Below are 24,913 nucleotides of genomic sequence, written 5' to 3'. Positions count from 1 at the left end.
TCATAATTATGCTTATATAACTTCCCATTTGAAATTAAAATGTTAACTCCAAGATATTTGACTTTTTTAACTACCTCACATCCTAGCATCACTCCTAATTCTTCCTTTTGTTTAATATTCATATTTATAGCTAATGTTTTGGTTTTTCCTAAGTTTATTTTAAAGCCAGACACTTGACCATATTGATTAATCGTATTCATTAAAACCATACTGGATTCCTGCGGTTGTTCCAATATTATGACCAAATCATCCGCAAAAGCGCGGACTCTATATTCTTGCTGCCTAATCTTGATCCCTTTTAAGCCATCCAAGCCCCGTATTTTATTCAACAATACTTCCAAAGTTATAATAAACAATAATGGGGACAAAGGACAACCCTGTCTTGTACCTTTTCCAATTTGAATAGAGTCTGTTAAACTTCCATTGATTATGATTTGTGCTGTTTGCTGTTGGTATATTGCTTTAATTGACTGTAAAAAATTATCTCCTATCTGCATTTTTTGCAATATCTTCAGCAGAAATTGCCAGTTAACTCGATCAAAGGCCTTCTCAGCATCCAAAAATATAAACGCAGCAGGGATCTGGTTGTTCTTTCCCAAATATTCTAATGCATTAATAATTAATCTGACATTACTTTTCATCTGTCTCCCTTGTATAAAACCTGTTTGGTCCGTATGTATCAATTGTTGAATGACCAACATTAACCTATTTGCTAATATTTTAGTAAAAATTTTATAATCTACATTCAGTAATGAAATGGGTCTATAATTTTTGGGTTGAGTAGTATCTTGATCTTCTTTGGGTATCAAAGATATAAACGCTGTCTTCCAAGATGGAGGGACTTTACCTTCCGTTTGAATCATATTAAATAATTCTCTAAGAGGTTCTACCATTTCTAACTGTAAGTTTTTATAGTAAACCGCTGTCAAGCCATCTGTACCTGGTGCTTTCCCTGGCTTTAATTGCTTAATTACCTGCAGGATTTCCCCCGAGGTTATTGGTTGATTCAATTTTTGCCTGTGTTCTTCTCTAACTGAAGGTATTTTCTCCTTGTCTAAATATTTGTCTATGTCTAAACCATTAATTTTATCCCCTTTATACAGTTCTGTAAAAAATTCCCAGAAAGCCTTTTGAATCTCTTCCTGTTGGAACACCTCCTTCCCTCTGTAAATCAGTTTAGATATATTTCGAGTTTTCCTTTTTTTCCTAATCTGATAAGCTAACCATCTGCCAGGTTTGTTTGCATTACAAAAAGTATTGTGTTTTGCATATAATAAATTAGTAGCTACCTGGTCAGAGATCAACATGTCAAATTGAGATTTTAATATGTTAATAGTTTCCTTAACCTTTGTATCGTCTGGTTTCCTTGTTAACTCCAGCTCTTTTCTCTTAATTTCCTCTTCCAGTTCTGTTCGTTTTAACCCTTGCTTATTTCTATGTGTTTTATTTATATTCATCAAAACTCCTCTCATATACGCTTTGCTTGCATCCCATACAAATTCCATAGATGTACCCTTATTCATATTCAAAACAAAATATTCAGATAGTAATTTTTTACAATCATTAATATAGTTTTCATATCTAAATAAATTTTCATTCAGTCTCCAAAACCTTCTTGCCTGCACTACCCTTCCCAACTCCATCCAAACTGGGTTATGGTCCGAAAGGACTCTAGCTGCAATCTTTGTTTTCTTGACCCTAGAAAGCAAATCATTAGTGGTTAGAATAAAATCAATCCTTGAAAGGGATTGATGCCTGTCCGAGAAGAAAGTGAAGTCATATTCCTCTGCATTTCTTTCTCGCCAGATATCTCTCAATTCAAAATCATCCATAATGTCAAAGAAGGATTTGGGTAACTTTGCTCGCATCTTGGTATTTAGGCGGGAAATCTTCTTATCTCTCTTAGTGTCTATCACTCCATTCCAGTCACCCAATAGTATACAGGAACTATAGTCCCACTGTACTAATTTAGCATGAAGATTTCTATAGAATCTATCTTGCTGTTGATTGGGTGCATAAATTCCCAAAAGTAATGTCTTTTTCCCTTCTAAGATCAAGTCTAAAGCAATATATCTTCCGAAGGGATCTGCTTCTATTAATTCAGCTTTCATATCTTTTCTTAAGTATACAACTATACCATTCTTCTTTTCCATAGCAGAAGCTGCAAAATGTTGACCAAGTTTTGAGTTGATCAAATATTTTTGATCAGTTGACTTGATATGAGTTTCTTGCAAACAAATTACATCGTTCTTAAACTGTTTAAGATAATGAAATATTTTCTTCCTCTTCTGTGGAGAGTTCAGTCCGTTGACATTCCATGTTAAAATCTTAGTTGTCATCTTTGGTTGGTTGAAGCATTTTTAGAGCTTCCTGCACGGCCTGTTTAACCTTAGGTTTAGCTCCTCCCACTGCTTCCAGATTTGTTGTTGTAGTTCCTTGATCGATGGCCGATAATTGTTGATACTGTTGCTTCTTAGCTTGTTTCTCCATACGTCTAGTAGTCATGCGGCTAGGTCTTGGTTCCATAGCACCTTGCACTTCTAGAGAAGAGAGATGCTCCATCTTGTCTGGTGGTTGTGTAGTTTGCTGTCTATCCTGTCCTTCTTGTGGTCTTTCTCTAGGTCCAGATGGTGCAGGGTGTCCGGCCTTCAATATATTATAATAAAAATCTCGGGCTTTCCGTACAGAGTTGAGGCGGTACCTTTGCTTATCAAATGTAAATATGATGCCGAATGGTGCATCCCATCTATACTGTATCTGACGGTTTCTGAGTTCTTCGACCAAAAAAGCGTAGTCTCTTCTGGCTCTTAACATTTGAGGTGGTATCTCTTTCAAAACAGCCAGGTCTTGACCGCCAATTTGAAGCTTAGTGTTATAAGACGCTTGCAGTACCATATTTCTGAACTCTCTTGTAGTAAAATATATAACGATGTCTCGAGGAAGCTGCTTCTGCTTTGCCAGCCAGGAGTTAACGCGGTAAGCTTTGTCAATTTGCCAGCCTTGGTTGGTCCCTGGTCTTCCCATCAGGCGGTCAAAAGCTTCCGATAGGATCTGTTTCAGGTTCTCCTGTTTCTCCTCACGCAGCCCCCTTACTCTTAATGCAAGCTCCATTTGTCGGTACTGTATCATAATAATTTCTTTTTCAGCATTTTCCACTTTTTGTTCCACCACCTCTGTTTTCAATGTCAAGTTAGCATTGGCATCATTAAGAACCTCTAGAGTATCTTCCACTCCAGAAATATGTTCTGTTAATACAGTTACAAGACTCAGCATGTCGTCTCTAATTTTATCAACCTTAGCCTCAAATTTCTCATACAACTCCTGTTTAAGTCCTTTTATTTCACTTTTAATTTCACTTTTAATTTCTTCTTTCATTTCTTTTATTTCCTCTTTTCTCTCCTCTCTATTATCTCTAAATTTATCTTCCATTTTAGTTGTCTGTGCATTAAGAGCCTCGCTTAGATTACTCAGAAAAAATTCTTTCGTTAACACATCCCCAGCAGGGGGCGTAGGAAGCGGAGGCTGCAGCTTTGTGCCAGGCACTGAGGGTGTGCCCCTGGAAGTAGAGGGTGAAGACTTCAAGTTAATATTTGGTTTTGAGGCCATTTCAAAATTTGTCTGCCTGCAGTTAATAAAACTCTATCGCCTAAATATGCAGCTTTAAGTAAAGAGGCTTTTATTTTGAAGTTTAAGGCTTGGCAAAACTTTCAGTGAGTAAACATTGTAACAAGACCGTTCAACAGATTCATCACCATTTAACTTCCAAATAACAAAGTTAATGAAGGAGTAAAATTCTTCTATTGTGAAACCAAAACATTTGATAAGCTATCTCTTTTGTTTTGAATTCTTTTGAAGTCTTGTGAGGATTAGCAAAAAGTGTTCGTTATTACCGGAGAAACCAGCCTGCTCGGCGCCATTTTAAAAGCCTCTGAGTAAATAATTTTTCGGAGGAGAAAAAGAGAAGAAACTAAAATGTTGATAAGCAATTATTGTCCTCGCAGTAAACGGATTCAGCTCGTGATAAGATTAAATCAAACAAAACTTAGAGCAGAGTGGGAGAGACCTACTTTGTCCTGCACAAGGCAGTTTGAAGTTCCCAGCACGGACAGCCGTTCTGCCTTGGGCTCGCCCCCCTTTCCTTGCAAGCACAAAAGCTGCAAAAATCGAAGAGCATTTGCCAGCAAAACAGTTTCTTCTTTCCCTCTTGCCTGAAGGATAAGAAAACCTGATAAGACGTCAGATGGAAGATCCTCTAAACAGGTACGTAGCCAGGAATTCGGAGGCAGCTGATTTTTTGCTGCCTTCACCAGTAGGCTCCTCCCAGGAAGTCTGTGGCTTTTCTTAAAACACAGTTTTTGTCCTAATCACTTGCCTATTTTCCTGAAGTTAAGGCCAATTTTAATATTTAGTTATATTATAAACCAAATATGGTTGTAATCTCCCAGAACTTTTGCCCTACCTAGCATAAGGCTCATACTGATTACTTTGAAATAGCAAGATATAACTTATGGAAATGAGGTTCTATTGCTTACACACTATTGGCCATAAGGAATAGATCAGAGTAGTTTATGTACAGCTAGAGCCATTATATCAGAAAAAAGATGTCTGAAACCCAGGCAAACTTTTTAACAAGGGAATTTGCATAAATGACAAATGAAATGCTGCTTGCTGTATAATCTGAGTGTATTGTATACTATTTGTGTTCTTGGTAGTTCTGTTTTTGCAGAGGTGGCTGACACTCTTAAGAATGCTGAGATCACACTGATTGAAAATGATGGGATTTGAAACTCAGCATACCTAGACAACCCTACATTGGGGAAATGTATAATAGATTCCTTCCCAGCCTCTCATTCGTGTTGCCTGAAGTCTGCTGAATTCAGAAACCAAGTTCTTTGTCCCTGCTTGATTTTAATGAGTACTATCTTTTTTCAAAGCTATGTAATGTTCAGCATCTTTGCATATAGTTAGTCAGCAAAATAAGCCATGGGACATTTTTTACACATTTGCATACCTAATTTTTGGACTCTCAAAGCCTTCATTGCAATACTATCAGCAAACTATTTGGGGGGGGGGGGAACCAGCCAGTCCTTAAAATTTCAGTAGCATGCAACAAATTATTAAAATGTTTGGATCAATTTAGAATCTAAATTTATCTAAATTTCAAATAATAATTGAAAACATGCTTCTAGAGAGATTAATACATGGGCTGTTGAGTGGTATTTCCCTTGTAGCCTCAAGAAAAAACTTGAACTGATCTTTCATCATCCTAATTTTTTTACTCTACAGGTAGCCCTTGACTTATTTTGGACTGATTTGTCCATCGACCATTTGAGACAACTGGTTGTGAAGGGCCAGGTTGTGCATGCCTTATCAGCTGGAGCAAGAAGAAAGCAAATATCAGCTGGGGCAGCAGTGTGCAGGGTCACAGGGGGCCCAGAGTGCAGAATGTCGAGGGTGAATGTGGCAGGGACTGAGCTGGGATTCCCAGGTGATCCATGTTGCTGGACGGAGGCTAAGCTTCACACAGCAACACGGTGCAAATTCCTTTGCACCCAAAACCCAGCCTGGCCCAGCAGCACAGTGTAAAAGTAGTTGTTGGCCTGTTACAGCTCCTGGGATGGCAAAAATTCATTTTGGGCTGTGCAGGTGGGCTGGGCTTCATGCTCTGTTGTGCTATGTAGCCCCAGAACCACAGTGCACCAAAAAGCCCCTAAGCAGCAGCTTATTTTCCCCCCAGTTCCTTGCGCTCACATGCATGCACACATCCCACCCCCTCTTTCCCTGGTCTCCCTGAACTTGTGCTGCACTGCAACAACCCCCCTTCCCCAGCTGCACCAGGCCTCTCAGGACCTCCCCCATGGCATCTCCATGCTCTTTATTCTGGGACTTGCTTCACTTTCCACTTAATGAACCATGTATCTGGAGTTATGATGACAACTGAGATGCAGTCACTTAATGTTAGGCTCTACAATTGAATTGATTAGCAACACAAATTCCGATCCCAGTTATCGGTTGTAAGTCAAGGACTAGTTTTATTAAGTTTTAGAACATCTTTTTAGCAGTCTTTCATCATTTCTCTAAGAAGAAATTTCATCATTTCTCTATTCTGGTTCAGTATAGTCTTAGTTAACAGAATCTTTAAGGCATAGATCTATAGTACTAAATATACAAATGCAGATATTATAACAAAGATTTTAATTTGGTACATGCACAACTAAGCAAGATTTCTACAGACATTTTTCTTGGTATGTTATTAATGTGAGTTGACTTCCCCATTCCACTGTGAGATTGAGTGGCACTTTTGTAACAATTTTGACGTAGCTTGCTTTTGCAACAGCGATCATTCTCTCCATCCTAAATTGTTGACGTTACCACTTTGAGGTTATGTAGCAATAATACTGTAAAACGCTGCCTTTAAGCCACTGTTCTAATGGTTAAGTGGTTAAGATCTTATTTTAAAACATAGGGGGTGGGTGGTTTTCTGATTATTCATGGACATATGCAATACAATTTACAGGTGACTGAAATGTTTGTTCCTCTTTGAGCCACCAGTAAAACAGATTGTAACAATTCAAGCTTGGACTGACTTAAGTTATGAAACATTTGGAGGAAAAGTGGGGTTTAAATATGTGACCACACATGTGAATCAGATGGTATGCATTTATGTCAAAAGACTGCCTTCCCCTTGCCAGGCTTTCATTGTGCACAGATTTTAGTTTCAGAGGAAAGTAAAAATGCTTGTTCAAACTTAATGTTGTGATTTAAAGAACTACTTCTAAATACATGAGAGCAGAAAAATGCATACTGAATTAATACTTGTTTATTATATGTTCTATCCTGCCCAGTCAAGTTAATGCAGGTAGACAGTAAATATGAAAGAAAAACTGTTGTAGTGTTTGAGAAGAAGTAAAAACTGTTTTTGCTTTTAAATTGGATATTTTCTGGGTTTTTCTTAACATTGAAATACAGGCTGTTCTCAATTTACAGCCACAGTTGAGATCAGAAATTTGGTGGCTAAGCAATCACAAAGCAAAGCATTGTGTGATCATATCACTTTGTTACTACAATCCCTGCAATTCCCAGAGCAAATTTTATCAGTCATTAGCCAAATAGCCATCCAAATCCAAGCCATTCCAGATTTGGTCCCTCACAGCCCCAACAGTTTGACGCCTACCTAACCCCTTCCCCCCTCTACCTTTTTGGGCTCTGTCATCCTGCTCCCAGCTGCTCCAGCTAACCTTCACTTCCATTTTCTTATTCCCTTCCTGGCAAGGCATGCTCAGCCTGACTGCTGGACTATATGCAACTGGCTTTTCAAGGCAAAAAAAAAAAGAGGGAGGGAGGGAAGCATCTTAAAGAGGCTGGAGTGTGCCAAAGTGCCTCTTGCACTACATTCCTAGGCCATATGGGGCTGATTTTATGTTGAGAAAATGGGGGGTGGGAACCAAAAGCAGGCTTCCACCCCTCTTTTTCTTTTTTTGCACCACAAGGTCTGCCAGCCTAGTTCAGGACCTCTTTGCAAAGAGGCAAGACAGGAAGTGGTTTCACCCAATGGGAAAGCGCCAGGATTGGCTCAACTTCTCTTCCATGTGGCTCCCTGAGCCAACCCGCAGCTGTTTCCAATTGGGCGTAACCACTTCCTGTCTTTCCCATCGACTGACACTCTTATTTTCACTGCGCTACTGGGCAGTAATGCTAATTGTTGGCTATGGAGACCATGAGGCAAAAGAACGAATGAACAAGAGGTGCCTGAGGTGGAAGCAGAGCAGTTGCGTTATGGAAATGGCACGGCCAGCCATTGAAAAGCATGAGGGGGGAAGGAGAGGAGGAGGGAACACAGTGAAGGTCAACTGGATGCAGCAGAGTCTGTGGAGCCTGTGGCAGTGGGGCTTTGCACTATGGCACTGGACTGGCTGACTATGGTGCATAGCTTGAGCCTGGGACTGGGACTGAAGTAGAGACCTGGGAGCTGTGGAAGCTGGCTGAGACTGCTGAAGGCCCTGGGCCTCTAATTCAGCCTCAGCACTGGTGAGGAATGCCTCTGTGCAGGACATCAAAAAGGGCAGCAATGGCAGGTAAAGGGAGCTGAAACACCCTTGTGGTCATAAGTATAGGTTGGCTACCAAATGCCCAAATTCTGACATAGGACCGCAAGGGCGCTGCCAGTTTGTACGTCCTTTCGCTCAGCACCATCATAACTTTGAACAGTTGCTGAATGAATGGACTCGCTTTACTAAGTCAACCCATCCCCTGCCACTTGAAGCAAATTAGGAACGATTGTCATTTCAGCTTTATATAGCTATATAGTGCGATCTCTAGCAAGTGATAACAAAATACTTTAGGAATCTCTGCTGAAATTTGTATAGGTCATATTAGCTTGTGGGTTTTGTTCACATAATACTAGATTCTAAGATGTGGCAGTCTCCATCATACTTCTTTCTTTTTGTTTAGGAAATGACAAAAGCGTGCCAAGATTCTTGATTAGAGAAGTGGAATTTGAGAAAAAGGACCTAACTAGGCTCATGTTTTCGCCTGATCAAGAAAATCATCCATCAAAAGCACCAGTGAAGTATGGTGAACTGATTGTGTTGGGGTAAGTATCTGGCACTGACATCAGAACTTCTAAAAGAGCAGTTTTAGTTAATCCTGTTTCTGTCTCTGAAACATGGCAATTCCTTGTAGTGCAGCTGGTTTTAGTATCCTGATTTCAGATTGACATTAGCATCAGTCTGAAATGTTCCAACATTAGCATCAGAGGCATCAAGGTTACATCATCCCACATAGTCTTATGAGTTGGATGTGATGCAGCCAAACATTTCCAAGCTTCATCAAATTTCACTAAAAGAAATTTGAGTGCAGGTTTTTCCCCTCATGAAATCATTAAGGCTTAACTTTAGAATGGCCAATGGCATTTGCATATTAGTATTACAATAGATTGTGGCTAAACTACTTGTCAGCACAGGAGATGTTTTATTCTTAAAATAAAGGTAAAATAAAACAGTGGCTCAATTTTTCCCATGCTACAAATTATACAGGATATATAATGAATGAAAACTAATTGAAAATGGTATGGCATTCCTTTTACATTAGGAAAATATCCGATTTCTGCATTCATATACCTGAACCTGTTTGTGATGAGTCTTAGGAATGCATAAAATTTCATATTTAGTATATTGAACAAAATACTCAAGTAAAGTATAAAAGTTTTGATTGGTCCAAGGTTTTTCACAGTAACATCACTGGATGTGAACCACCAAAACAATCTATTTCTGACAAAGCTTTTAACAAATATTTTATAATTTGGTTCTAAATAGGAAAATATATAGTTGCAATTCTGCAATATAAAGTGCTTCATCATTTTCCTATTTGGCTCTTAAACGTATCTGAAGTAACCTCTGACCTCTAGCTTGTTGTTTGCCTGCTTTTTTCTTTAGAGGTATGTATTCTTACAATCTTTGTTTTCTTTCATAAGCATTAAAAAGTATCATGTATTGTGATAATATATTAAATATTTAGAAAGTTATTTCTGAAATATTTAGTTCTGCAACGTTATGGAATTGTACAAATTAATTCAGAGCCTTTATCACCCAATAATCCTCTCATCTCTTCAATTCTTCCTGCATTGTTTTCCACAGATATAATGGCTCCCTGCCAAATGGAGATAGAGGAAGAAGAAAAAGCAGGTTTGCTTTATTTAAAAGACCTAAAGCAAATGGGGTGAAACCTAGTACAGTGCATATTGCCTGTACACCTCAGGCAGCCAAGGTAAGCTTGATTAATGAGGTAGCATTATTTCTTGATCTACCACTGTAAATTTTCTATCAATGACATTGTATGTGTGTGAAATTATATGTGTTTTTTTAAGATGGCATCAGGCAGGCATTATGTTTTTTTAAAAAAACTTTTTTATTTTTTGAACAAACATAAACAGAACAAAAAACATAAAAGCATCTTCCATTACAAATTATAGAAAGTGTGTCAGTTGGTTACAAAATTACTGTGTATCCCTTCCATAGTCATTACTTGCAATACATATCAAATCACACACACACACACACACACACACACACATATGTGTGTGTGTGTGTGTGTGTGTGTGTGTTTTTGTGCTGATAAATAAATAAAGGGAGACTAGTATAGATCTATTTCAAGCTATTTAGCTCTCATCAGCTAGCCATACCCTTACTGGGATTCGAACCTGGACTGATCCCAGTAAGGGTATGGCTAGCTGATGAGAGCTAAATAGCTTGAAATAGATCTATACTAGTCTCCCTTTATTTATTTATCAGCACAAATATAACACAAATATAACAAAGGCAACAGTAAAAATATTGGGTTTCTGTCCTGATGGACTCTTGTGATGAGCCGATTGACAGATAATGGAAGCAGTTAGCTTCCTCCCATAATTGGGGCATACCAGGGGTTGTGACTTTAAATATATATGTGTGTGTGTGTGTGTGTGTGTGTACACACACACACACACACACACACACACACACAAACCTCCACCTTCATTTGGCTATAGTTGCTTTTACATCCTTTTATATGAAATATTTTAAAGCTAAAGTAAAATTATATAATGGCATTCCATTAGATCTTCCTAAAAACATCCAAAAACATTACATCTTTATAACATGTTCTAAATAAAAATTAATTATATTTAATAACAAAGCTTTTAAATCTCCTCTCATAGTCTCCATTTGTAATTTATATAAAATTTCATATTGTCAAACTAATATATATATATATATATGCATTATTATCATTATTAATCATTTATTTGACTATAACTATTATCACTTCATTTTATATATAATACTCTAAATTTAACAATTTTTATTATACACTTTCATTACATCAACCTGTGTCTTTTCAGTAATAGTGCAGTCTTATGTCTTTTGCCATTTGTAGCTTTAGTATTCTGATTACTTTTTTAGTAAGTCTTGTATGGACTTCTCTTTGCAAGTTGTTCATTTCGTATCTCATGAAAACTCGAAACCCTCCATCTGCTCCTTCTATCAGCTTGTCTTTGGTTATCACTGGAGCTTCTGTCAAGATTTCTCTCATTACCTCTCTCAATTTTTCTCTCTTTTCTTATTCTATGATTTAAAATCTGGGGTAGAGTTCCAGTTCATCTATCTCCCCTTTCCATATTCCGCTCTTGCCATTTCCAACCACACTCAATTTGTTGTCAGTATCCACAATTTTCTTATCTCAGTATCCACAATTCTCTTATTTCATAATGCCTCAGGCAGGCATTAGGTTGAAGCTGATAGTAGATGGTTGTTTGGTCAGATGATGATATATAATTGGTAAGTGCAGTGAGTTAATAGAAATTCATGTTTAATTGCTTATTATAAGACAGGCAGAGTTTACTGTCAGTAAAAGATTACTCTTTTGAAAATAAAGACCAGAACCAGGTCATCTAGTGCCTCACAGTCATTTTAACCCAGTGTTTCTCTACCTTAGCAACTTTAAGATGTCTCCCAGAAATCCACACATCTTAAAGTTGCTAAGGTTAAGAAACACTGTCTTAAACAGTTATCTCAGTCCTTTCTGATGCTTGGGTTGATAGGCAGACCATGAACTTCTGGAATGCTGATAGCAAATCAGTCAATTTTAACTGTTGACCAAGTACATAATTTCATTTAATTTCACTTTACCTTTCTGTTTATTGTGATTAAATTATGCCTAATTCTCTTTGCTTCCTTTTCTTCATGAAGAGAAATTTAACTTTTGTTGAGTGTGGTTTATCACACTGTTCAACCTCAAAAGCAGTGATTAAACAGTTTAAGCCATAGTCAAGCCATGGTTTATTAAGATAGCTTCTTGTAATAAAGCATATTTTAATGAGCCATGGTGGTACAATGGTTAGAGTGCAGTATCAGTGGTGGAATTCAAATAATTTAATAACCAGTTCTATGCCCTAATGACTGGGCGGGTGGGCGAGGCTGGGTAATCATGTGACTGGGTGGGCATGGCCAACTCACTGTCACTCACATCAAGGGTACCTTGCCCAGCCCCTCCACTCGCAGCCCCTCCTTGTCACGCCTGGCCTCAACCAGCCTCAACATATCTATAATTCTGTAAGAATGCTGTTCACCTTTTTTTGACTTTATTATCTGCATCTGCAAACTATAGATGTACTTTCACGTACCTCTGAAAGGAGAAAATAGCTCACATGCTCTATCCAAGAATGTAATAGGCAGGTCACAAAACAGGTTTTTAAGGGGCTGCCACAAAGAAGTGGGGGGGGGGAAGCAATGTATTTTCCAAATCAGCTGAGAACAAGAAGCAATGTATTGAAACTGAACAAAGAGAGAAGCAACCTATAACTAAGAAGAAACTTCCTGACAGTGAGAACAATTAACCAGTGGAACTGCTTGTCTTCAGAAGTTCTGGGTGCTTGATCACTGGAGGTTTTTAAGAAAAGACTGGACTACCATTTTTCTGAAATGGTATAAGATTCCCCCCTACCCCAAGGTCCCTTCTAAGTGTTATCCTGACACCTTTCCCAGACCCTCCACTCAGATTTTGGCATCCTCAGCCTGAGCAGGGGGTTGGACTGGAAGACCTCCAAAGTCCCTTTCAACTCTGTTCTATAATGCCTGAGTTAAATAGCTAAGACCCTCATTGGGACCCTATCTATTTTGCTCCCTCTGGACTAATGAGTTAAAGATCTGCCTTTAGACATTCATTTTAATAAGATTTTTAGAAACCTGCAGTTGAAACCTCCTTACCCTGAAGACCCAATTTCATTTGTAATTTAATCCCAAAATGACTGCCCTTCTAGCATTTTTCTTGCTAGCACTTCTCCAAAATGCACCCCCAAGAAGCCACATATCCCTCCCTTATTTAAGCTTAGAAAGTCTGCCAGTGCTGTTTCTTATTTGGCAATGCTTAAGGAGAATTAGGGACTAGAGAAAGTTGATATTCTCATCTCTGCTACAGGTGAGGCTGACGGAAAGGCTTTTTAGCAGTCCCACAATGCCTCCTTCTCAGCCTCTCTGGCACTAATGAGACATGTGGGTGGCATGGGTGCTGAAGTTCTGCCACTAGCCCAGCCTGAGCCACAGGGTTTACAAAAATTATTTTCCCTAGGGTGGGGGGCACCAAAATGGGAAGCGCGCCTCTGCCTGCGTAACTAGGGGGAGACTCTCCACCCCACAAAAACCAATGGCTTGAAAGCAACTCCTCTTGTCAACTCCCATTCCCCCACTGTCTTCTCCAAACACCTCCCTCCATTGGAAACACGGTGTGCCATTTGGGTGGGAAATGCCTGGAATGCAATAAAGCCCACTGACTCACCTCCTGCTGGCAGGCTGGCTAATGAGGTGAGAGGCGAGGCGGAGAAGCCGGAGGGGAGCCAATCGGAACCTTCTGAAAGAAGGGGGCTGAGGGAAAGTGTGTGTGCTATGACATGCTGCGGATGACCCCTCACTCGCTCCTTTGCCTGGCTTCCCTTCTCCCATGGTCTCCTCAGCTCGCTTGTGCTCTCTCTCCAGTCTAACTTGATGCAGGCAAAGCCACATTGCCCTTTGCAAGCCTGCTGTCGGTGAGGGCTGGCTTTTTGCCTAGGTTTGTCCGGTTGTCAGGGGGGAAACAGCTTCCTCCTCAGGCCCCCATCCATGACTCTAGGCATCGCCCAAGCTGGACTAGGCTCGATAGGAGTGATTGGGAGGGATGGGGCCAGCCAGTGGTGCAATTTGCCAGTTCTCCTAACTGCGCAAAAATTTAACAACCGGTCTGAATCCCACCTCTGGCAATACTACAGGCTACTTCTGCTGACTGCTGGCTGCCTGCAATTTGGCAGTTCAAATCTCGCCAGTCTCAGTCTTCCATCCTTCTGAGTTGGGTAAAATGAGGACCTTATTTATTTATTTCCTTATTTATTTATCCCAAGTGTTTATGCAATCCTATAATCATAAAAGAGCTCAAACAATATGAGTACAGTATTAGTGGTAAGAGGAGAAGACATTCTGAATGGGGCAACTCTTCAAAGAAAAGCTCAGTGCCATTTGCTAAAGGAGAAGCCTTTACTGGCAAAAGACCCTATCTTCTTACTGCATCATTCAGACTATAAACTTGAGCTTATAGTGGCAGTGACCAGCTATAGATGAATCTGTAGTGGCATCTGGCCAGCTATAGATGAATCACGATCTCTCTCACAGACCAAGTCGTACAGCTTTAAGCTGTCAGATAGCCAACTCTGCTATAATAGCTCTTTCCCAGCTTTGAGGGATTTCCATTCTTTCATAATAGCACCTGTTTTGTCTAATTGATCGTCTATTGATCATAACATTTAAAAAAAACTGTTTAACTTTAAAACCTTTTCTTTATCCCAGTATGCTGAGGGGATGGGATGGAGGCAATGTTGAGCCACCATGTTCAGGGCCTCATCTTTTTGTGCCTCATTTGTGTGACATTTGATCTCCCTGAGGATCTTAATCATTCAGTATGTCTAGGCCAACATATGGCTAACAGTAGCCATGACTAATAGGGTTATCTCATAGCAACATATGTTCTGTTGTGAAAGATTAAATGGGACCAGTTGGGACTGTTTTCTTGAATACATCAGTCATGCATTTAAAAAAGTTTCTCTACAGTTCATTGTTTTGAAGTGACACACCTGCACATAATTAGCATCAATGTGTTCAGAGTTTCAGTAAGCGCAACAGAAGGCCAGTAACACTAATTTCAAATGCAAGCTTTGCATATGGCTCTAAACTGGGAAATAATAAAGGGTCTTTATAGCAGCCTCTGAAAGAGCTGGGACTCAAAGCACTAGAGTACATGTACATTGCATGCAATATGTTTGTGATTCTCCCCCCTCCTCCCCCCACCTTTGTTTATGTCACAGAGTTGTATTTGGAGGTGGTATGGCCATAGCATTTCCTCCATTGTTGAATAAATAGGCTCATTGTAATTTATTTCAATTTATTTTACTAAAAGGACTGTTTTACTTGTAGTCTGAATCCTGATACCCTTCATTGGTTCTCTTCAATTTGGTGCCTTCCAGCTATTGACATAAACTAGTACAGTATACATAGATTGTTTGAGCTGTATAAGGAATTTGATACATGAGATATGCACACCTTAGATGGTGTGCATATTATGCTAAGTTTAAAACACACGTTTGGTGTGATGTATGATTAGGATGGGCTTCTCAGAAGACCATAGTGATTCAAAATCAGCAAAATGAAGACTTATAGTGCAGAAATCTGAACTCAGTGTATTTTGGGCTGTCAATACTATCAACTTCAAAATAACCAATATGTGCTTGACTTGTCAGAAGTGGATGGAAATGAAAAACTAGTAGTAATTTGGATAGATAACAAACCTGTTTATTTGAAATCCTACAGCATGACAGTCATGGGATAGATATAAAGCATGCAAGCAGCCTAAAGTAAAGGGCTATGACCTTCCTAGCTATTGTATGAGCCTTTGCCATTTGTATGTTGCTTCTTTCTCATACATAGTTACAAATAGAACATATCTAATAAAATGGTATCATATCAATGTAATCATGCATTAAATTCCCTGTTAATAAATACAAATATGAAAACTTCAGCTGATTTCTGTAACACATAAGGCATTTGAGCCTTATCTATGTTTTTGGCCTGAAATAGGTGTAGTGTTCCTATTTACCATAAAAACAGGTTACCTAGATACACCGATTCAACAAGCAATACAATATGCACAGTAAGGAATAAATGAGTGAATTTACAGTCCAAGACCAGAAAATATAATGTAAAAGAACCATGTAATCTGAGAATACAACAAAATAACATTAAGTCAGTTACTTACTTCAATTGTTGGGTCTGAACACAGTGAAAAATGTAGCTATTGCATTGTTTCAGGACACTTATCATTTAGGAAAAATTGTAACTACCATGGCTTTGAAGAGCCAGGGGTCTTTTTATTAAGGGCTGGAATTTCTTGTAAAATCTACAACTCAGAAAGATATCTTCTAAAATTTCAATTTCACAAAGGCACAAGGAATAAAGTAAGGGGGAAAATGTGTAGGTAAAATATATTATTCAAGTCTCCTTTGTAATGAATAATGTCACAGCTAGTGGCCACGTGGCGGGAGTGGGAGTGATGTTAGTCATATTGCAGGGCATCAGTTTATGAGTGACTGGTTCACAGCATGAGAATGGAGAGGGACCAACATATTTAGATTAGATGGCATTAGTAACAACCATAACATGCTTAGTTAGCAGAATTGCTCAGAAGAACAGCTGCTTTTATGATGGAAAAGTGGGGGAGAGAGTCATGCAAAGAATTACTGGTTTTGTTCCATTACAAAGGAACAGCCACAAAAAGCTGAGGGTTAGCTTTGAAGATGCTCTTTAAAAGTTTTCTTCCAAGAAACTGCCACAACTCCCTGATTGTCCATATTCTTAAATATCATACTTGAGATATAGGAGATATATATCATAGGATTTTTATAGTAATTATAGTATTTTATTTTATTGACTAAAATAACATGTTGTTCTTATTTAACTAGAGAAAGTAGATCAGATGGGACTAAATTTTCCTTGTTGAATCATGAATTATTTCACCTAGTAGGATTGTACTCTAGTGTAATGTTTTACTAATCAATATATTTTATGGTTTTATATTGCTGAAATTTCTCCTATTTTCCCTTTTTACTAGGCAATAAGCAACAAGGACCAGCACAGTATTTCTTATACCTTGTCTCGAGTGCAAACAGTGGTGGTTGAGTATACCCATGACAGCAACACTGATATGTTTCAGGTATTATATTTAAAGTATTCATATGTTGGGAATTGCATGAATTAATGATGAATAATATGGATAAAAATTGTATAAATGTGTATTAGAAACTTAATATTGTGGTTGTACTAATACCCGTATTTTCCCAAAAATAAGACCCACTCATATTTTTTTTGCCACCAAACAAGACACCAGATCTTACTTTCAGCAGATGTCTAATTGCTGACTCACCTCGCGATGTCACCAACAGCCCCATCCAGCAGGAACTCTCTGCCTGCCCACTTCTGCGGCTGCTTGTGCATGTCATCCCCAGGCTTTGTTTCGCCATCAGAGGCCTTCTCGAAAGGCCTCTGCAGCTGAGAAGCGGGCTCCGAATTGACATACGTGCCCCTCCCCTTCCGGCTTCTATTTTGCTGTCAGAGATCTTCCAGGAAGCCCGCTGCAGTCAATAACAGCTCTGGATAGATCCAGAACTCTTTTGTCGGCTGCAGAGGCCTTTCTGAAAGACCTATGATGGCAAAACAGAGGCCAAGATTGATGCATGTGAGTGGCAGCAGCAAGCGGCTGCAGAAGAAGTAGCCCTGAAAGGTGAGACAGGTGTTGGGATGGGTGAGGCCTGGTAAATAGGGCAGCTTCACCATCCCCACCCTAGCTTAATTTTTATCTGTGCACCTCGCTCCAAAGTGGTTGGGGTCTTAAGTAGGGCTTATTTGGGGGGGGCTTATATTGGGTGCATGTGTAAAAGTCAAGCTAGGACTTACTTTCAGGGTAGGTCATATTTTCAGGGGAAACACGGTAGAAAGTAAAGAGTTTTGCTTCATTGTTCAGGCCACCAACACTGTACACAGATGAAACTTCCACAACTCTATTCCCTGAACTAGAATAAAAAGATCTGGGAATTTAAGGTTAGGGGTGACTAATAGAAACAGGAAGGAAGGGCTTCCTGTTCATTTTTATTACAAACATCCATCTAGTAAATATTTTCTGAGCACCCTGTTTTGATCTTGTTTGTCTACAGACAGTTTATGACTGCTGTTAAGATACTCAATTCACAATAAACTTTAGCACTGCAACAAGTAGCAACTTGCTACCTAAATATATATATTGGTTGTCTATTTTTAAAAAATTACTACATTTTAAATGATAGACTCCAATTTTGTTCTAGTTGTTCTAGTTGGATAAAACATATTTGTTCAAAAATATTAATATTTTACATAATATATTCACATAATATACTTCATATGCATATTAACATATTTTTCGGAGTATAAGATGCACCTTTTCTCCCCAAAAAAGAGGGTGAAAATCTGGGTGCATCTTATACACTGAATACAACATTTTTGGCCTCTCGAAACCCTGCCTCCTGTTAATTAACATTGTGCTCTACTGGCTGCTTTCAAGTGCTTTTGGCCTTTAATATGGGCGATGATCAGCTTTTCTCGCCCGTTTCCTCTGTCTTAAAGGATGATGTGGATGTGTACGTGTGTATGGGCTCATGTATGAATGCAGTTACTTGAGCTCGGCAGTAATAGCGCACAGGATGCACAACTTTCTGGAAAACAGCTCCCCCCTCTTTCTTGCTCTTCCCTGGACCTGCATTGCCAGACAACTGGCTCAACTTCAGGCAGCTTGCAAATGTGCCACAGCCAAGTGCTGCCACCTTTCTGGCCCCTTTCTCAGTGATTCGCACTCGAGGGTGGGAAGAAGAAGCAGGAGGACTTTTTAGGAAATTATCCTCACCCAGCAGCAGCTGAGAGAGCCCACCAGTCTGGCCACCTCTCTTGCAATGGAATAGGAGGGAGAACTCCCAATCTCTTTCCCAAGTAGCCGAAGGGTGTGTGTGATTCCTATCACTTTGAATATTTCAGTGTAATAGATTGGGTATAGCTTTGGTGCTCTCTTTTTGGCCTCCCCCCACCCCTTTGAGTGGGGCAAACTCGTTTGTGGAATGAAGATCCAGAGCAGCTCCTCAGTTCAAGTCAAGGTTGGATCTTCTCCCGTTAGAAGAGAGCCAAAGCCATCCCTTTTTTGGTGCCAGGAGGCTTCACAGAGGCCTACTAGCATCAAAACAGGGGCCGCATGTACATGCGCAGGGGTGGGTGGGGTGAGTGAGATGTGCACAGTGCGCACATGCAGAAGGGGGCATTGGATTATGGGTGTCAGCATGCACGCACATGCTATCGCGCATGCACACACGCTTTTGGCACCCAAGGGGAAAAAGATTTGCCATCACTTCTATATACTATCCAAAGAATAGTGGTGCAACTAGGTAATTTTAATTTTAAATACCAAATATATTGAATTTGACTATCTGTAGGTGGTGTCTTAGGCCAAAAGTGTCAAACGCAGATCCAAAGACCACATGTAGTTCACAACTCTTCTGAGTAGGGCCTAAACCAGATTAAAGGGCATTCGGGCAATATTTAACAAACATTTCCCTTCTACTTTCCAAAAAATAAAAATAAAGCAGAGTTAATATTACATTTTAAAATTAAATAATAATAAATTTAGTCACCAACCACCAAAAACTCAGAAGTGTGCTTCTGAGTGCAATTCAAGGTGCTGGTAGTTACCTTTATGGCTTGGGATCTGGTTACTTGCCGGACAATCTCTCTCAGGTTGTTTCTACCCATCCCAGTAGTCCAGCAAGAGGGGCAAGAGTGTCAGCTGACATGGCCCAGTGTCAGCTGACCCTGCCTTGACACCAGCCCTATAGGATCATCAGTCCACCTGAGATTAGGTTAGCCCTGACCCTCCTGTCCTTTCATAAGGCCCTAAAAACAGCTTGTTAGACTTGCTGGTGGTGGTTTATAAAGCTTGGCTACTATGTTTTTATTTTTGTTTTATGTCTGTTATTGTCTTTTATCTACCTGATTGCAAACTTCCCAAATCACTTCTGTAAGATAGGCATCTATGGAAAACAAATAAATAATAAACTCGGTTGAATTCATTTCCCTTCTCTGTCCGTCCCCCCCCCCCAAAAAATAAGATTTTTCTCTACTGCTTCCAAAACAGATTGAATTTTATTTTTCTCCAGCTTCCAATAAAGGCTTAATTAATATCCAGTGAGCTTCAGTCTATGTATGATCACAATTATTATCCATTTTCTAAAAAGAATAATAATTAAAGTTTATATAATTTCAGAATACATGCAAAGAAGAATGAGGGAAATGAAAGAGAGGGGGTGATCTAAATGCTTTTTATGCTTTCTTTTTTTTCTTTTTTTTTTCTTGTCTTATGATATCACATTCAAGGAAAGAAAGAAATTTAAATGCTTACAAAATATTGATTGCAGCTATCAGTGACTAGTGAATTTATAGTATAATCTTTAAAGATGTATGTATAGTGTAGTGGCTAAGGTGTCAAACTAGAAACCAAAAGATGGTGAATTTAGTCCTGCCTTGGGCACAAAGCCAGCTGGGTGACCTTGGGGCAATCAATTCTCTTACCAATAGAGTGGAGGAAAAAACTGTCAAGTCATTTCTGAAAACTTCTGCCAAGAAAAGTGGAGAGAACAGTTGCCAGGAGTCCAAAATTACTTGAATACACACCTTCCAAGTGTCTATGTGACAAGCTACTTCTAGTTTCTATACTTTAAGAAATAAATAAATATCTTAATACGTAACTTTTGCATGTATTTGCTTAATTATATATCTAATTAATTAATAACATCATATAATGGTGCACAAATTTGTACTTGGTTTGAGAAAAAGTTGCAAAAAAAGCATTATTTTCCATGCACAGCATATCAGAAATTCAAGGGATAAGTAGAAGGTGTGGAAATGGTTTTTCTTATAGTTTGGCAATAGGAAGCATGGAGGAAGCTCAGAGTTGGTTGGTGGAGATACACACACATTAAAAAACAGACAAACTTACATATTTAACTGTTTGTGTGTGTGTGTTTGTGTGTGTGTGTGTGTGTGTGTGTGTGGAGAGAGATATATTTTCTAAGTCAGCATATGGTCTGCAGGGATCCTTATGTAATGGGATTTAATGGGCCCTATTTATACTTGAGCTTGATGCCATTGTATTAAAGTACAATCCACACAATCATCACCCATGATGATATATGCCCCACGGGTTGGAAATTGTAGTTCGACACACTGGAGGGCACCATTTTCATTTATCCATCATATATTGAAAATTGAGGTTTGCAACTGAAATTAAATGTTGTGGCTTAGTCTTGGATCACATTAACGTATTTTAAAAAGTAACACAATTCTTAAAGTTTTCAGCCAAACAGAGCAAACGACTCTATAAATTCTATCTAGAGGCCTTTTAGGAATAGAGATGTATATAAAATCTATAAACAAATGCAAAAATGATGAGATATTTTATGAACACAATCGCCTCACCCAGTCTTGCTGCAAAAGAAAAGTCCTATCAACTTTACTTTTTTACTCGGAGGCAGACAAGAACGCGCCAATGGATACTGGATGAAAAAATAAATTTGTGCATTCTTTTAACCGGCTCATAATGCTGAAATAACAGATTGGTAATTTTCATAACATTAGATGTTTGCAATATATGTGTATAAATGAAAGATTAAATTTACAAATACTTTATAATTATTTTAATAACCAAATCTAAATTCATTTTATTTTTGCTAGATTGGGAGATCAACAGAAAGTCCTATAGATTTTGTAGTGACAGATACTGTTCCTGGAAGCCAGAGCAATTCAGAGACTCAGTCTGTCCAAAGCACCATCTCAAGGTTTGCCTGCAGGATAATATGTGAACGAAATCCACCTTTCACAGCAAGAATATATGCTGCCGGCTTTGACTCCTCCAAAAATATCTTCTTAGGGGTAAGGAGCTTGTCTCCCTCTACTGCTCAAGGCAAATGTAACATTTCGGTTTGCTTTCCAAACTTCAACTATTAATAACTACAAAACAACAGTTTTTTTAGTCATTTGTTATCTCCCTGTAGGAAAAAGCTGCCAAGTGGAAAACACCTGATGGGCAAATGGATGGATTAACCACAAATGGAGTCCTTGTTATGCATCCACGGAATGGGTTCACTGAAGACTCAAAGCCAGGGGTGTGGAAAGAGATATCTGTATGTGGGAATGTGTTCAGTCTTCGTGAAACAAGATCTGCTCAGCAGAGGGGCAAAATGGTAAGTGTGAGGAGGACAGAGGTTCTCAAGCAGGCTTTGGTGACTCCCTGGGAGATTATGAGGAAATCTGTGAAGCAGGAGGGGCTTTTTCAACCTTCCAGGATCCCAGGAGCAAGAGAGTTAAAGGAAGGGTGTTGCTGTCTTGCATGGAATGTCAGAATCCCAGGCAAAGTTTGGGTAATGGTGGGGGTTGGTAAGAAATGCATTGGGGGATGAGAATTGCACCTTTGGCTCTTTATGGCTTCTCTTCCTCTTCTCATTTCTTCTTTGTGCACTGGAAGGCTTCCTGAATCAAGAAGCATCATTTAGAATTTTATTCCATCTTTTAGCATGCTTTTGTTTTACCACAACCTCAAGTTTTAAGTAGTGCCATCTTCCCAAACTAGATTATTGGTCATGGGAGTTTCTACTCCCCCTTGTGATGCTCCCTATGGCAGACTGGCTTTTCATGCATTGAAACAGAGCCTTGTATTAATTGGCACTATTCTGCCTTGAAAGGCCATGTGGTCTCATTTTAACAGTGATGTGGAGCCCTGGGAGAATGATGGCTTGAATATGAAAATCTGGATTGCTGACAGATGTCCCATTTTGTGTGTTCAAGCCAGCAATTACAAGGCTTCACTTTTCATGCCTAAGGAGGAACAATATCAATGTTATATGCTGCTGTAGTCATCTGCTACTGTAGAATTCTGACAAATAAGGAATGGGATAAGGAACCCATTGAGAACTCAACTGATAGCAGGATAATTCACTACTATAAAATAAAGCTTATTAATTTCATTCATGTAGGGACATCCCTGCAATTATTCCCTTACTCTCTTAAGTATAGATCTCTACAGGGACGTTTCTAGCTATTTCACTGCTTTCAGTGCCATTCCCTGGATTCTCCACTATTAGACATGATAGTTAGACATCCACTATTCATTTCTTAAGTAAAAGGCATATAACAACAAAATAACTGAGTTTTTGAAATAAGATTAATTTGATTTAGAACTCTGCATATTTCATCAATTCTATATTAATTTTCCAGGTTGAAAATGAAACCAATCAACTCCAGGATGGGTCACTGATTGATCTTTGTGGAGCCACACTTTTGTGGCGTACAGCAGAAGGACTTTCACGTACTCCAACAGTGAAGCACCTGGAAGCTCTCAGGCAGGAAATCAATGCAGCCCGCCCTCAGTGCCCTGTGGGCTTTAACACATTAGCCTTTCCCAGCATGAAGAGGAAAGATGTTGTCGATGAAAAACAACCCTGGGTTTATCTGAACTGTGGCCATGTGCATGGATACCATAACTGGGGGAATAAAGAAGAGAGAGATGGCAAGGATCGGGAATGTCCAATGTGCCGGTCTGTTGGTCCATATGTGCCTCTGTGGCTTGGATGTGAAGCTGGATTTTATGTGGATGCAGGGCCTCCAACTCATGCATTCAGCCCATGTGGACACGTGTGCTCAGAAAAGACAACAGCCTACTGGTCTCAAATCCCTCTTCCTCATGGTACCCACACTTTTCATGCAGCATGTCCATTCTGTGCACATCAGCTTTCTGGTGAACAAGGCTACATAAGACTTATTTTCCAAGGACCCCTTGATTAATGTACACGTGTTATTCAAGGACTGCATCTAAATACATAAGCTAAGGAATTCTGATTTCAAAGGAACTGTTGTCTTAAAATCAACTATATTTCTTCTCTGGGCTTTGACAGTTTACTTTGAGATGAAGAATACTTTCATTAATATTATTATCATTATTTCAGTGGTTACGTTCCTCTGTAGATAATGAAAGAAGTTGCTATGTAGAAAAGACTGGTGATGGGTAAGTAGGATAGATGGAAGGTAGTTCCAGGCTCATCTTTTTTTTTTTTTTTTTTTTTTTTGAGATGGAATTGATAAAAACTTTTGCCTTCATTGTAATGTTTTGAATAACATGCCTTTAATATCTAAAAGATATCTCTTTTTTTGTAAGTACATATCTGAGGGTAAAAGTGATCAGATCAGAAGGACATATGTTTACAGCTTGGATGCAAACATGTAAAATAGAGCAATCTGTATATTAACTCCTTTTTCTATTTATCTTTACTATGAGTAATTATCCTAGATGATTTGGATAGAGTAGCAGGGTAGTGTTGTTACATCCATTGATGGGATGTGTAGATTAGTTCTTGATGAGAAAAGTTAGAAGGGGAAATGGTAAAGGAGCTTTATTTTGTAAACGTCTAGAACACTATTGAGTTGATGGTTAAGCAAGAAGTTATAGAACCCAATCAAAGCATATTGCTTTTATATGCTTTTTAAAAATCCTTAATTATACATCAGATAATACAGATAAACACTTTGGTGTTTCTTTTTCTCTGTCTGATGGAAATGTAACACCTGGTCACATAACATTTACCTGATACTTGGAATATGCAATTTACCCTCAGTGAAGTTATTTTCTTCCTCTGTGTTAAATATTCTGTGTTTGTTTTGCTCTTAGTTTTTGTTTTGCCTTTTTTCAACTCAGAAGGGTTTATGTTTATTTAAATAATAAAAAAATAACCAAGGCATCTGAGGTTGGTTTTTTTTCTTCAATATTAGGAAAAGGGATATATGTAGTCAGCTTCTGTACATTATACTGTATAAGTAGCTGACCAATGTAATATGTTTTGATGATATTACACTTCCTAAAGTCTTGGGATTAGAATGATAAATATAAATTGATATAAAGGGTTAACTGCAGATTAGGGTAGATTTACCAGACAAAAAATAGATATTTTCATTGCAAACATTATTGAATTTTATGTTTTTATATATATTGGCAGCCCTGAAAGACTTTTCTAGCATTATTCATAGAACAGAAAAATAGACACTGGGATGATAACAGCCTTCATTTTCTTCTGATTTGAACAGTAAAATTGTAAGCCAATGCAGCACTAGTAAGGTACCAGGAGCTGATAAAACCCATCACTTTTTTGCTGTCTCTTTGTTGAATAATCCCAATATTCACATAATTAAAGAAACGTACGCCATTAATGTTCTACACAAATGACTGATAGCAGTGAAACCCTATCAGA

The 24,913-nt window shown here is 38.8% G+C and overlaps 1 protein-coding gene across 1 annotated transcript in view; it reads left to right on the top strand.

Moving 5' to 3' along the window:
• The window catches only part of PELI1 (pellino E3 ubiquitin protein ligase 1), a 68,039-nt gene extending 43,628 nt beyond the window's left edge, over positions 1-24,411 (top strand). Inside the window, exons 2-7 of the mRNA XM_014057022.2 lie at positions 8,452-8,593; positions 9,636-9,765; positions 16,660-16,761; positions 21,351-21,548; positions 21,671-21,859; positions 22,890-24,411. Coding sequence (XP_013912497.1) covers positions 8,523-8,593; positions 9,636-9,765; positions 16,660-16,761; positions 21,351-21,548; positions 21,671-21,859; positions 22,890-23,456 — 1,257 coding nt within the window. The 5' untranslated portion in view covers positions 8,452-8,522 and the 3' untranslated portion in view covers positions 23,457-24,411. The remainder of the gene's footprint in view (positions 1-8,451; positions 8,594-9,635; positions 9,766-16,659; positions 16,762-21,350; positions 21,549-21,670; positions 21,860-22,889) is intronic.
• Positions 24,412-24,913: the final 502 nt, after the last annotated feature.

The sequence above is a fragment of the Thamnophis sirtalis genome, unplaced genomic scaffold, assembly GCF_051295495.1.
Source record: "Thamnophis sirtalis isolate CommonGarterSnake01/CBP01778 unplaced genomic scaffold, rThaSir2_p1.2 scaffold_5, whole genome shotgun sequence".
NCBI classification, from domain to species: Eukaryota; Metazoa; Chordata; class Lepidosauria; order Squamata; family Natricidae; genus Thamnophis; species Thamnophis sirtalis.
This window is presented reverse-complemented; position numbering and strand designations above follow the sequence as displayed.